The sequence below is a fragment of the Lytechinus pictus genome, chromosome 12 (genome assembly GCF_037042905.1).
Source record: "Lytechinus pictus isolate F3 Inbred chromosome 12, Lp3.0, whole genome shotgun sequence".
NCBI classification, from domain to species: Eukaryota; Metazoa; Echinodermata; class Echinoidea; order Temnopleuroida; family Toxopneustidae; genus Lytechinus; species Lytechinus pictus.
In genome coordinates this window covers 27840869-27853282 of record NC_087256.1, presented here as the reverse complement: position 1 = coordinate 27853282, position 12414 = coordinate 27840869, and the positions used below count along the sequence as shown (strand labels likewise).

At 36.3% G+C, this 12414-nt stretch overlaps 1 protein-coding gene across 1 annotated transcript in view; it reads left to right on the top strand.

Annotated features, from left to right (window-relative positions):
• The window catches only part of LOC129272363 (major vault protein-like), a 34352-nt gene extending 21991 nt beyond the window's left edge, over window positions 1–12361 (top strand). The window contains exons 19-25 of the mRNA XM_064107624.1: window positions 1724–1802; window positions 3001–3143; window positions 4055–4155; window positions 5537–5717; window positions 7053–7244; window positions 8069–8149; window positions 9275–12361. Of these exons, the coding sequence (XP_063963694.1) occupies window positions 1724–1802; window positions 3001–3143; window positions 4055–4155; window positions 5537–5717; window positions 7053–7244; window positions 8069–8149; window positions 9275–9397 (900 nt within the window). The 3' untranslated portion in view covers window positions 9398–12361. The remainder of the gene's footprint in view (window positions 1–1723; window positions 1803–3000; window positions 3144–4054; window positions 4156–5536; window positions 5718–7052; window positions 7245–8068; window positions 8150–9274) is intronic.
• The last annotated feature ends 53 nt before the right edge of the window (window positions 12362–12414 follow it).

Here is a 12414-nt window from a genome sequence, read left to right as displayed (position 1 = left end):
GTAGTCTCATAGGAGTGGTTTACTTGAACCAAGGTTAACTAAGACTATGATTTTATGGTAAGCTAGAGCACCGACAAAATCTCAGAGGTACGCATACGCAGATATACACGAACCTATGCTGTTGAATTTTCATCCTGCAAGCAAATCAATTCTAGTTTTAGAACATGGACATGCTGAAAAAGTATCACGTATCACATGAAACTTGAGGGCTGAGGAAACCTCAGCAATGACGCATGCATGGTGGTTGGTTAATTTCACCGTCATAGAAGCATTACGTCGTCCAAATCAAAAGCTCCTAAAATGGAGGATTAGGATTAAGGTTGGGATTAGGGTCGAGGTTGAGTTTTTATATGTGGTATTTGGTGCAGAATTTGCTTTGGTGCTATGGTCACTGAAAAAATGTTGTAGAACCAATTATCCAAGGTCAGACCTAATTTTGGAGGGAAAAACAAGTCAATTGCATCCATAATGGAATCATCTGTAAAACCTTGTACTTTTAATTTAATTAAGGTTTTTACGGGGCAGTCATGGGCCACTTTTCATCATTTTATGATGGCAACATCAGGCCCAAAGAACAATCCAGAAAAATGAATTTAAAAGAATATATCACAAGTTTTGTTTTGTAATTACCTGACATTCAGAATGTTCATAATTTTGCCATTCTTTGATGTTCAGTCAGTACTGTGTATATCTTTTAGATTTGACAGGTCCATGTATGTTAATTATTAATTTTATGTAAGGTGGAATGCCACAAATGAATCCATATTTCAGAATGCATCAGCATTGCTTTAGATATTTTGCATCCAAGTTATTAATCCATTGTCTGCTATCAATTCCCAAACACTTTGCCCTGAATTTTAACCCTATCCGAGGCCCCCCCCCCTCAACGATTTGCGCAATATTTTCGCCGCGTGAAATTTTTTGACCGCGCCACTTGCTGACTTTTTACTTTCAAGTTTTGCGCAACTTTTGAGACCAGTTTTGCGACACCCGGGTACGCGGTTCAGAAATTACGCAACATTTTGTAAGTGCATTTCAGACCAAAAATTGCTCAAAAACATGATATTGTGTACAAAGTCAAAGCAAATTGTGTTTTCAGCCAAAAATCATAAATGTATGATTATTTTTAATTTTACTGGTCTAAATGGATTTGTTTTATGCTGTTTATGATCTCAAAAGAGTCCCTGACAAAGTTCATCAAAAACAATGAAAAACAAAAGGTCCAAAAACAAAGAAATAGATTAAAATTTCAAAAAACAATAAAATACATAAGAAATTGATCTGATATCACAATCTTTTTCATGGAAATTTGCTAAAACACCACAAAGAGTTTATATACCAAAATTAGAACATTTGGAGCTTTATTTAGGGAGTTAGAGGAAAAAGTATTCTTTTGCATACTAATTATGCATAAATTAGCATAATCACTTCATAGTGATTTGCATGAAATAAATTACGATACAGTTTTGTAGATTATGTCCCAGACAACCTGTATGCTAATTTTTTGTGTGGTCGACGGCTGAGATGTCAGGGGGGATCTGCGAGGCCCCCCTACCCCCCCCCGGCCATATGATCTCCCAAAATACCCTGGCCTAGATAGGGTTAAAGCTACATTGTATACTTCAATATTTCTGTTAAGTACCCAGACAAACATTGTTACAACATATAAAATATAAAATGATTAAATATTGTTATTATATCATGTTTTAATCTTTATTTGCAGTTTGAGCGAGGGAACTTGAAGGAGGAGAGTTCAATTTTCTCGGTCCCAGACTTCATTGGATTTGCTTGTAGAGAAGTTGGCAAGTTCAGATACTAATTATTATTATGCCTAGGAATACATTATATCTAGATAGAAAGGAATATGTAATTGCTTATTATTTTTGTCTTGCGTGCATAGCATAATAAGACAATAGGTTTTTCAAACCGTGACAACGTTGTCAACATTGAAAAATTGTAAAAATAATAAGCTTGGGAAATGCTGGCAGGGCATGAAAAGGGGGACTTAACCCTAAAAGGACTGGGGGCATGATGCCCCCCCCCCCTTCAACGCTTCGCGCGATATTTCTAGAACGCAAAAGGATAGCACCGCAAAGTCTTATGACTTTTTTCTTTGAAGTCTTGTGCAAATTTTGAGACATATGAGTATAGCATCGCGACACCACGTGACTTTTTTCGAGACAATGTCATGCCGAAAATGGCATGATGGCCCCCCCCCCTCAGTCCTCAATACATCTCAAATAGCCCAGTCCTTTTAGGGTTAAGGGCCATGTATACCAATACTGCCATTATATGTGAGTGCCCCCCCCCCCCTGGGGTTGTTCACTCCATTTACTTTTATTTTCTTTCAAAGTATTCTGGCAGTTTATTTCAGGGCGTCACAAAGTTACATGTGAATTCGAAAATAGAGACAAATCATCGTAGGAAAGTTCTACATATAGAGGGTGTACATACTAGTACTCTATGGCCCGTATTCTGAAGTCAGGTTTAACTTAGACTCAGGTTTAAAGTTGTGGTTTAAGTATGGGAAGCCAAAAGTATCAAATTTTGTATTAAGTTGTACGTTTCTTATGTTTACTGTGCTCTTTCCTGATTCATCGATGGTGAAGACAATAATCTATATATACTTCCTAGACGATTAGGAATGATTTGAGAGCCAAATGAGCTGAAATATGATATCTCTACCACTAGTGATTTATGTAACAATTGGCTGTCCATACTTAAACCACAACTTTAAACCTGAGTTTAAGTTAAACCTGACTTCAGAATACAGGCCAGTGGATTAGCCCTAATAATGAATAAGTTACAATACATGGAATTCTGTTTACTTGTCGCTATATCAGATCAGCCTTGGACAATCTTTCAGTGAACCAGGAACAATTATTCTAGAAAGTGTGTCAAACTGTCGCATAAGACTGGAAATATTACATTTGTGTATAAAGTCGGGTCTGCTTCACTTGGTGTCTTGGTATTAACATCATAAAATTTCTGTCCTAACAGGAAGTCGCATCCGTGGTGCCGTGTCAAGGGTCAAATTTGATGAGTTTCACCGTCACTCTATGGAGCTGTTGAAGACTGGTGTGTTCGGTTTGAACCCTGATAAGACTTCCAAAGATAGACTAGTCTTTAACGCCAACAAACTGGTAAGTTGTCATTGGGGGCATGTGGGTGGGGGGGGGGGGCAATTTTGGACTTGGTTTGAAAAAGGGTCCAATTCACTTTTGTGTTGTGATTGATCATTAACCTAAAGGAAATGAAAATTGATGCAAATCATGTAGTCTATAACTCTCACCTTATTAAATAATAATTATAATAATTTGATTTATATCTAAGAACAAAGGATACCAGTGTTTTATATATGAAATTTGTAGATCAGGGGGGATGTTTCACAAAAAGTAAGGTCTGATTAAAAGTCTCTTTCGGAACGTGAGTCACGTAATCTGCCACAACTCAGCGAATTACATATTTTGTATTCATCATTCAATTCAATTCATTTATTTTCTCTTTCAATCTTTTTACATTTACAATGTTAGTTCATTATACATATCTACAAAATATAATATTTAAATCATTTTTTATAATACAATAATACCATGAAATCGAAAGGGAAGGAGACCAACTAAAAAGCAGAGCTTGTAGGGTGAAGGCCCCCTTTTATAAGTAAATTTTATGAAAAAAATGATTAATGCAGAGATGCAGAAAAACTAGAAATCAAGCAACATTATACACATTTGTATTGTTTGTACATTCCATGTATAATCTCTATGTCAGTCAATGATAAAACTGTTCGATCCAATCCTTGAAAACTTCATTCTAGGTCAAGGTTTTATAAACAACACAGAATTAGTTTACATTTTCAGCAATAGCACACATTGCAAGAATGACAATAAAAAGTTAATTGAGATAAATATTGCATATAGACCCCATATCTGATTGTCTCCTTTGGTTGTGGGTTGTATGATGATGTATAAAAACATGTGAAATGAACATAAGAATAAAACCTTCACCCCTTGAACCAGACATTCACCACTGCTCTCTGTATCCCTGTCCCTAGGTGATTACCAATGTTGACATCCAAGCCATAGAGCCGGTGGATTCTACGATGAGAAACAGTCTGCTGAAGTCCGTTCAGATGGCCATTGAAATCGCAACTCAGTGAGTAAACACAATTTGCATACAGAATCAAGGACCATGTTTCACGGAGACTCAAAGGTGATGGTGACTTGAAAATAATGATAACTACCATCAACCTTCACTGTGCGTGAGAGAACCCAGCAGATCGACTTCGTGGGTGCCCTAGCACAGCGGCGTGAAAAATCACAGAGACTTAGCCTGTGTGAAGATTTCTGAATACCCTTATCACAGAATTGTATATATTATCTTGATAAATCACTGACCACTTATAGCTTTTGAGCTTTCTGCATTCCTGCCTGATCCACAGAATTGCAATTATAATTAGAATTCCAATCCAATCCAAAGGTCATTTGATAAAGCACCTTTTCCTTTCGATTACAAAGCGCTACACACACACTACTCCATGTTTGGGCCACTAAAATTTCTCTCCCACCTCCTGGACGCTGGTAAAAAGCATGATTTCATGCCAGCTGGCCGAGCCGCGTCGGCCGGCGCAGCTTAATCCCATGTATGAACTATAGCACGTGCAACAGATGTCGACTTTTTCCCATGGGGATTTGCGGATTTCGGCCTGTCCGTTGCAACCGATAGGTGGCGCACCGTATTGTGAATCCACCTAAATTCATTGCTCTCATAGCAAAATAGATGGGATTTAATGGCTTTTGTTGAACTGGTCAACGGAGGAGGCCATCTTCACTTAATAATACGTTAAGTAATATTCAACCATTTTTTTATCACCTTTAAAGGTAAATACCAGAGTCCCGTCTTACAAAGACTTGCAATTGATCCGATCAACCGCAACTATGGAAAGTCAACATATAAAATGCATGTTTGTTCAAATTTTTTCTATATATTATGATGTATATTCATTAATTCATTGACTTCTTGACAATTTGGTGTGTTCTCCTTTGTTTACAAAGGACATTTTGCAAATTTCCTGTTTGAAAAATTATGACACTGATGGATATCCATAGAGTTACGATTGATTGGATCAATTGTAACTCTGTAAGATGTGGTGATCTCAAAATGAGATCGAACAGAATCCAATGAAATTACCTCCCAAGTGTTTGTATGTATATGTGCCAAATGGCTCTGGAAGAGAATGCATGATTGCTGAGAAATGAGCAAAATAAGCACAGAATTCCATCACATGTTGGGTATTCTTCAAGCAATATTAATACATTGTCCCACATATGCTTTTCTGTGTTAGTGATAATCAGAATTATTGGTTTTGAGCTAAGATTTCATACCGAGGTTTGTCTATTTCACAAAGATAAATTTACATTAATTTACCAGATCTAGATATATGATAATTTGGTGACAATTAACCTTGATTTAAAAGACTTTCTCAATAAATAATTGTTTGCTGCAACTACTTTCTTTTACCTTTAACTTCCCTTAGATCTATTCAGAGAACTGCTGGTCAAGATGCGGCCTGCAAAGAGCAGGAGGCTCAGGGACAGCTGGAGAGACAGAAGCTTACTAATGAACAGGAGAATGAGAAGGCTCGTACCGTACTGCATGAGTTGAGAGCTAGCGCCAGCGCTGTCGAGTCGTGTGGACAGGCCAAAGCCGAGGCACAGGTACAGCCAAGATTTACAATCAAATTATTCTTAAAATTCTTTCATTTCATTCAACTCTCCAAATAAAAATATTCTTGATTGACAGTCACGCCATTTTTTCCCCCGTTTCATTAAGGAATTTTTTGTTTAAAGTGCACCCGTGTGTTGGCTCAGTTGGTAGAGCATCCGTCTCACAACCGGGAGGTCGGGGGTTTAAACCCCGGCCGCGTCAGACCAAGAGACGTTAAAAGATGGGAGTTGATGCAACCCTGTTGGCATTCAATGATTCAAGGGATAGAGCTACGTCGATCTAGCACTGCACAGTGGCTGCCGGGCCCAGGATCAATTGGGCAAAATAATTTTCGGAGTATTTCTATTTCATTTCAAATGATAAAATATGGATTTTCATTTTTGTCATCAAATTCATTTACTTGGTAGTTCCTTAAGATAGCCAGCCTGTTTTACTTGTGACACCCATTTATTTCCATTCTTACCAGACTTCATTCACTGCTCAAGCCATGATAATATGAGAATATGTTAAATCATTGAGAATTTTTCATATGAACTGGAAAAAAAATATACAAATTCTTTCAGTAAGGTATGGGGAGTTAGACATACTTATTTTATGGAATTGCCCTACATTTTAATAAGGCAGTCAAAGTAAAGGAACATTGTTTACATTTTCTGTACAAAAAACTAATAACATTGATGGATTTTTGTAGTTAAGATTGATCAGATCAATCACAACTCTTTATAAGGTCGGCCATAAAAACAAGATTAAGAAGACATATGAGATGATAGCGGTGGTTATTTCAGGGTTCCCAGCCCATCAGGGAAATCAGAAAATTATTTTACTTTTTTCCAGTCAGGGAAAAATTGGGGACTTTGATAAAAAATACCTCAAATCAGGGGAAAATGCCTCAAATGAGGGAAAAATCAGGGAATGTTGATCGGCTCAAAAGTCGAAAGCACGGTAGTCAGTCAGACTCTGTTATATTTTGTTGCAAATCAAAACAACCATTAAATGACTGTTTATGGTGGTACTAATTAGTTTTACATTATGACTGAAAATACATGTAATTCACTGCAGCAACTTAGAAAACATGCAAAACTGGGAACGGGTTTAAATAGCTATCAGGGAATTTTTAAACTTCATCAGTGAAAAATCAGGGAATTTTGTTTTCTTGAAAAGCTGGGAACCTTGGATTTTGTTACCTGTTGCTGCCCGAAAGAAAGCAATCAGAGTTCTGAAGGCTTAAAGGCTTCTCAAAGGGACCTGGCAAGAAGATAAATGCCTTACAAAAGGGCACCAGCTCTAACAATAGTAACACAATATCAATGTAATCTTGTTTCCAGGCTCAAGCCGAGAGACTTCTGATCGAGGGTCACAGTGCCATCGAGTCAGCCAGACTCAAGGCTGAGGCTGAGGACATCTTATGCAACTCAGAGCTGGGCAGCACCCAGATGGCTCGCCTGTCGGAACTGAACTTCCTAAGGGAACAGAATGAACTGGAGATAGGCAGAACAAAGCAACTGGCAGATATTGAGGTAAGGATATACTCTAGGAGGTCAGAGGTCAAGATATGTTCTCAGCCAATCAGATACAAGCACTCGCAGTAGCTTATTACATTACCCAGCAGGCATTTTTTTTTCAGGTGCTACTTTTCCCAACCTACCGGTTAAATTTGCAACATTATAGAAGCTGTAACATTGCAGTGAATAGGAGTTTTCCAGGGCTCTTTTTAAGCATTTCGAGGGTGAAATTGCCCCATGCCCCGTGTAATTTTTTTCCCAGATGCCCAGTGAAAATCAATGACTATTTGTATACTCTACGAGGTATTTGACAAGGAGACCAACTTAAAAGGAGCGCCCGCGCGAAATCCATGTAGGATTAATTTCATTCGCTTATCCCTACATCACAATGATCTTGGAGCTGCCAACGCAATTGCCACTGAGGGTGGGAGAGTTTTTCGGATGGCTTGTTTGGTTTGTCTTTGTTCGGTCGAGTGCAAGCTGCATATGCAAGTACACACAAATCATGCGTGCGCCTATCGCAAACACAAAGATTCCAAAAAGTTACCCGAGCCAGACCAAGCTCCAAAGTACCGCTATTTGCTACTTTATGCTCCCTTTAATGTGAATAGAAGAAAATTAAACATGCAAAACAGTGCGAGAGAGAAAAAGAGAGAGGAAAATGAAGAAGAAGGAGAAGAAGAAGAAAAAGAAGGAGGAGAAGAAAGAGGAGTAATAGAAGAAGAAGAAAGAGGGAGGGAGGAGGAGGGAGAAATAGAGAGAGAATGAGTGATGCTGCTCAGTTTGTTCACCTTATAATTCTAATGTTTTCTTTTCAATTCCTCTGCATTCTCATAAAGGTCGGAAAGTTTGCTGAAATGGTGAAAGCCCTTGGAGCAGAAACCATTATGGAGATGGCCAATGCTGGACCCAAACTTCAGGTAAAGATAAGACTGACCGTTTGGTGACACTACCGTAAATACCAACAAATACAATTTATAACGAGGAGCAGAAATGGCCATGATTTTTTTTATCTTGACAATGTATTTTTCCGCAATTTTGAATGGTTAAAAGTGAACAAATTAACTGCATCCCCTCTGGCAATTCACTATACATTGCGTCCCAGAAAAAAGGAAACCGGGTTTCCCTGATCTTTTTCTTCAAAGGCAAATTAATTATGATATTTCATTTACATCATCATGCAATTCAATTATTCCTTTACATTTTGACACCTAATATGTGACGAACACTTCATGTGTTAATGAGCAAGACGAGTTTGGTTTCGCAGAAAAATTGGACAAGATTGGTTCGTGATACGACAAAAGTGCTTATTGGACGATTGGCTCTTTAGCATTTCTTTTGTATTCTTTGTGTAGTTTCTCTCGCTGATCTTTGAAATGAGAGTAGGTCCAGATCAACACTTGAGTTTCTGCGCAAATCTTTTCTGATATGCCTCAATATTCATTCTTTGTTATCTGCCATATGTGAACGGTTTCCTAAGCTGTTGGTCTCAAATTAAAGATGAGATTCCACTCTTACCATAAGTATCAAATTCATAGTAAAAATAAGTTAAATAATTGTGAAATCTATCTCTGAAAACAGGTTTCTTTTTTTGTGTGGGATGAACTGTATATTATTGCCAAGTTGAACACATCAAATAAACCCTGACCACATCATTTCATGTGCGCAAGCTGTTTGCAAGTGCATCAGGCTATATGTCGCCCTATTGAAATTTGTCCATATTGTGATGCAATCAGCCCAGGTAAGGTGAATGGGATCCTCGCAGGATTATTTCCTTGAATACTTACAGCACTGCTGATAAAGCTCACAGTATTTTGAGGAATTACTTCCTGCTGGTACCCATTTACCTCACCTGGGTTGAGTGCAGCACAATGTAGGTAAATTTCTTGCTGAAGGAAAACATGCCATGGCTGGGAATTGAACCCATGTCCTTCAGATTGAAAGACGCGAGTCTTAACCACTAGACCACAGTGCCCCCATACTAGTAGTTATTAATTATTATCATGATTCTAGTTAATTTTGTCTTCTTTTTTTTTGGCACACAGGTTGAACTGCTGAGCAGCCTTGGGCTCGAGACGACAGTGTTCACCGATGGAAATAGCCCCATCAACCTCTTCAACGTTGCACAGGGTCTCATAGCTCAGCCTGCACAAAGCAAAAGTGCTTAAAAGATCACCGTGGATTATGCCTGAGAGCAGCTACACCATGTGTTAGGGGTAATACAATGTAGAAATATTCAAACGATGTTCCGGAAATGTTATTTGAGTGCATCACCAAAGTTTTCTTTTCTGAAAATTATTCATCTTTTATTGTATCTTTATCATCAGGGTTGCCATAACTAATTTTGAAGGTGTAATTTTTATTTGTTGAGGTGTGCAACTTTGCGCCCAAGGACCGGAAAGCAAGTCAATAGTGTGTGGTGTTAAAGCCAAAGACATGCCTCACTTCATGAGAGCATTTCAGATTTGTCAGTGATTTTTTTACCGACAATTGTTATAAGCTACTGAAAATCATTAAACTGGATTGGCTGAGAGAAAATTGGTGATTGAAATCACTGATAACACTTAGATGTTCCCCTGACAAAGAAAAGATAAACATGATTTTCAGAATTTTCTTCCGTAGGCCTTGTTGTGTAAAAGTCACAATCAATTGTAATCATCAAACATATTTCTTTGTTATACCCCTTGAATTGCAAATTATGTTGACCATTGCTATCATTTGTACATACATTTTTATGCAAATGTGACTATTGTGTACTTGATTTAACCCATTCCTTTTCAATTGAACTCTAAATGAATGCACAAAAAGAGATACTTTGAGTACAATACTATGCTTAGTTCTGCGTTAAACATATACCAAGTAAATGTTTTTTCATGATAGTGACTCTATTTGTATACATTATATTTATTATCCATTTAGAAATTTGTTTTATATTTGGCTAATAATAGTTTATCTGTCGTATTGAATGACACTAAAGCTTATAGTACATTTTATGCAATATTAATAGATATATATTAACATGTAAATTATCTTTGGTGTAGTCAAGAAAATTGTAATAGTGATAATTCATCAAATATTTTATAACTTTAGCAACTAAAGTGATTGACTATTTTCCAGGAATGGTGTAGGATTTCACTCCTTATTTGTTTTTATGCATTAATATAAGAGTAGAGAGGCCACTTTAACATGTCTTTCATGCCTTCTATTGCTTAATATATATTTGATACTGTAAATGTAATGTCATGAAGGTAATATACAATGTTAGCTTTAATTTGTTGAGTCAAGTTTTGCAGGTAATGTATTACTTTATGTTATATCGGGGGATAGTTAAGGGTAGTCTATTTTTTTATGTCTAAAAAGGAAAAAAAAATTATCAAACCAATATAAGGAAAATCTTATCAGTGGGCAGTAAAGCTCAAAGTGATTTAGCAACACATAGATTTGGTTTCCTGACTTACAGTTACATACACTAATAAACATGTTAATCATGTTGAAAACTTGCTGCAAAATTGCACTTTGTTCACTTTGATTCTGCGTGCACTGCACGCAAAAAACATTCAAGCCATAAGATGGTAGGACCCACAAGAAATATGTGACTTTTTTTTTAGAATGTCAAGATTGGCATTGAAATGAATGCTCCAACAGAACAAATAATAGAGTGTCTGAGATTTATATCAATTTATAATATATTTATATATTTTCGATTATGTAAAACTAGAAAACAGAGTTGTCAAATCATATATGTGACTAAAATTTGATTTGGAATTTGAGATTCCTTAATATGGATTGTGTTGTATTATGTATAGTTATAGAAAAACATAGATTTTATTTGAATTATAGATTCTAAAAGACTCATGTGTGTAATTCTTACTTAAATTAAAGGTTGGAATTGATTCCTATGCATCCAGTTATCTTCAAAGTTTCAGTTGTATACCAGCAAATTAATGTAGAAGAATTGTACTTGAAGAATGAAATGAAGGGAGTTGTTTTAACAATTAATACGTTATCAAGTATCCTGCATTATATCTATTCTTTATTTTCAATTTACCGTTTATTAGGTGCAATAGTCTATAATTCTGATGCATATTATTTGTAAGGTTAAGAATTGAATATTATTGGAGACAAAATTACATTTGATATTTAAATGAAATAAACACTTTCATCTCAAAGAAGACAAATCCTTATCCAGGGCTAAATTATATTTGCTATGGGATAGATTAACCTTAAGGGATCATTTCTGGGGAGTATAAAAACTGAAAGTGGATGAATTTACACTGCCATTTTTCAACAAGGCAGTTCTACCATCAGCTGTGCCTATTTAACTTTATTTTTATTTTTTTTATTTGTTCCTTTTTTTTTTTTTGGTTCTTGCAAAATTACAAATAACCAAAATATGACTACATGTATGACAAGAGGCAAACAAAGTGTTTAAATAGCATTGGAATGTACATGTAGTAATCAGGGATGTAGTCTTGGCCGGCCTCGAGGCCACATTTTGCCGGCCTTGGCCACGTCCTTGGGTCGAGTCACATCTGCAAAGTCTACGAGAGATGGTTTCCTCCAGCGGCCTCGGGACTCGGACGTACCGGCCTCGACTACATCCCTGGGGATAATCTGGATTTTCCATGTCTAAACTTTGATAAAACAGTTCAAAACTGTCCAAGGATTACTTGCTTTTGTATCGAGGTGTTAACAACATCAATATTCTGTGCCTTCAATCTCTGGTTTCTATTTTTTCTTGTTTCTTATTTTGCATATTCCTACCTCTGAATATAGAAATAAAGTATAAATATTCTTATCAAATACAATAGTGGAATGTTGACTAAAATGCTTCAGTTCGATAGCACAAAGAGATCTAATAGATTATTTGATTGTCATTTTTCATTTACAATATTACTAATTTACAATATTTCTTTTCTAATTTTTATCACTGCTGAATCGTTAATAATATTTTGATGTTATCAGACTCATTACTACATGTACATGTACTTGTGAAATTTGAGAAATGTAATTTGTGTTATATGTATGTGTTGGAATCATGTATTTTCCATTGAAATTTGCCTGTGGCCAAAATATATATTTAGAGTGCCAGAGTATAGCTTTGATTATGAATACATTTCAAGTTTACAATATTATATTGTGTTTGAGTTTTTTCTTTGTCAGTGAAATTATACTAAAACATATG